This window comes from Triticum dicoccoides, chromosome 2A (assembly GCF_002162155.2).
Source record: "Triticum dicoccoides isolate Atlit2015 ecotype Zavitan chromosome 2A, WEW_v2.0, whole genome shotgun sequence".
Taxonomy (NCBI): domain Eukaryota; kingdom Viridiplantae; phylum Streptophyta; class Magnoliopsida; order Poales; family Poaceae; genus Triticum; species Triticum dicoccoides.
Window position 1 is genome coordinate 40,629,541 of NC_041382.1, and position 2,400 is coordinate 40,631,940.

At 44.3% G+C, this 2,400-nt stretch overlaps 1 protein-coding gene across 1 annotated transcript; it reads left to right on the top strand.

Annotated features, from left to right (window-relative positions):
• Positions 1-257: 257 nt before the first annotated feature.
• LOC119357529 lies at positions 258-1,857 on the top strand. The gene is made up of 3 exons (XM_037624445.1): positions 258-751; positions 883-1,110; positions 1,224-1,857. Exons 1-3 carry the CDS (start codon positions 258-260, stop codon positions 1,855-1,857), a joined length of 1,356 nt encoding a protein of 451 aa, XP_037480342.1.
• Positions 1,858-2,400: the final 543 nt, after the last annotated feature.

The window sequence follows — 2,400 nt, forward strand, 5'->3', positions numbered from 1 at the left end:
ATCATCAATTACTTTATTCCTCAAACAATTTTTGGATGATTTTGTTGTATATTATTACCCCTCCAAGAAAGCTCAGTAGTGAAGTAATCGTAGCTGTGAAGAAAACTTGGCTATGTCTTACCGACCTCACAAAGGCTGGGATCCACTCTTAAATAGTCCACACAGCACACATTCGTATCCCCCAAATCTTTGCCCTAGCCGCCTCTACTCCAGTCCCCACCCAGCTTTTCAGCTTTCAGGCGGCGCCTTCCAGCGAGATGGATCTGACACAGGTGCTGCCGGAGAAATTGCTCGCCGACGTGCTCCGCCGCGTCGCGCCGCGCGGCCTTGCCGCGTGCCGCTGCGCCTGCAAGGCCCTGCTGGGCATCATCGACGCACGTCGCCTGCTGCGCACGGACCTCCTCCCGCACTCCGTCGCCGGCATCTTCATCAACTTCCACAGCGAAGGTTTGCCGGAGTTCTTCGCCCGTCCCTCAACAGGCCCCACGATCTCCGGAAGGTTCGACTACCTGCCCCCACACATTGGGGACTCCCAGTATCGTGGTAAAATCGAGGATCATTGCAATGGCCTTCTCTTACTCGAAGATTATTTCGAGAATTATTATGTGGTTAACCCGGCAACGAGACAGTGGAATTCTTTGCCGCCGCACCCTTCCATGTCCAAGTCTGGGGAGATCGATGCTGACTTCACATACCAAGAGTACCTCATCTTTGATCCCACGGTATCACCCCACTATCAGGTACTCCCTCCGTAAACTAATATAAGAACATTTAAATTACTATTTTAGTTATATAAACACTCTTATATTAATTTACAAAGGGAGTATTTGTGATCTCAAATCCTACGGGCAAATGGAAGCCCGAGGATTTTGGCTACAACAGAGCATTGGATGAATTAGACACTGTTATGGAGGAATCTGAATGGCCACCATCTGTTTGTGCCCTGCACGTTTTCTCCTCGAGCTCGGGCCGTTGGGAGGAGAGGTCTTTTATTCGAGATGGGGAGGCTGCAGACACCATCGCTGATATGCGGCGGCATTTCGACAAGCACTATGCTGTCTACTGCCGGGGTGCACTTTACATGCACTGCATAACTGATTTCATAATGAGGTACCTACCCACTCTCTTTAAACATTAGATTTTTCTATATCAGTACCTTAATGATTAAAATACCTACCACTTATATGATTTATTAGCATGTTTATTAACAATTTCTTGTGCAGGTTCTCTTTGTCAAATGATAAGTGCCAAGTAATTAAACCACCGATACATGGTGAACTGGGGGAGTGCCCAAAGCTCCATCTTGGACAATCTGAAAAAGGGGTCTACCTTGCATCTATTTGTGAAATGTCTCGTCTTCTGGTTTGGGTCCTTGACGAATCGTGTGGTCAGACGAATTGGGTCTTGAAGCATAACAGTTGCATTCCACCCATACTGGATTATGATCGTCCTATTCTTGGCCCATGGGTCTTACAAGATATTAACTATGAGTATCTCAAAGAGAGAAAGGACCACACTGATACGGAAGACATGAAATATCTAAAAGAGAAGAAACTACAGTTGAACTCCAGTAAGGAAGTGCTAGTGGAAGAAAAAATTGAATGGGACTCTCAAAATGACAACATCCTTCATAAGGAAGATGTGGTTGATGCTCATGGCAATGGATACTTCGATATCCTTGGGTTCCATCCATATAAAGAGATTGTCTTTCTGGATGTATCAATGTACAGAGGATTGGCCTATCATTTGAAAGATTCAAAGGTTCAGGACCTTGGCTACTTATACCCAACAACTTCTCATTTAGCAGTGCTGAACGAGTATTTCATAACCGAGTCATTCCCATACACACCCTGTTGAACAGGACACCAGTAAGCAACAATAATGTAGAAGTGCATCTTAGAGACTGGTATGCTGGCTGGAACCCAATTGAACATCCCAATAAATGGCCTAATCATGTTTAAGGAATGTTCATTTTTATTTAGCATTGGATATGTAATTATCCAATAAGTGTCCATATTTTTCATTTCGGTTCTAAGAAACATGTGATGTAACAGTGTATCATTAGAAAAATGGAATAAATAAATATCAAATATAGTTATTTATATGTTCTGTCGCTGTAATATGTCCATCATTGGTTTGTTTAACAACGCCAATGCGTTCCTTCTTATGTATTATCTACATTCCAAACCAATGTTTAACTCAGTGGTATCATTTTTCTTTTCTTTTGGTTTTGTTGTTGTATTCCACTGGTAGAAAAAGGGCCTGTAGTCCCGATTCGTAAGGGCCTTTTCTCCCGGTTCTGGAACCGGGACTAAAGGGTCGGTACTAATGCCCTGTCCCTTTAGTCCCGGTTCAATCCAGAACCGGGACAGATGGGCCTCCATGTGGCCTGTGCGCGAA

What these genes read in the sequence shown, in the direction of transcription:
- LOC119357529 (XM_037624445.1), top strand. Translation starts at nt 258, where the DNA reads ATGGATCTGACACAGGTGCTGCCGGAGAAATTGCTCGCCGACGTGCTC. An exon ending in CACTATCAGGTACTCCCTCC is followed by an intron (nt 752 to 882) that starts GTAAACTAATAT and finishes TGGCTACAACAG; the next exon opens with AGCATTGGATGAATTAGACA. An exon ending in ATAACTGATTTCATAATGAG is followed by an intron (nt 1,111 to 1,223) that starts GTACCTACCCAC and finishes TTTCTTGTGCAG; the next exon opens with GTTCTCTTTGTCAAATGATA.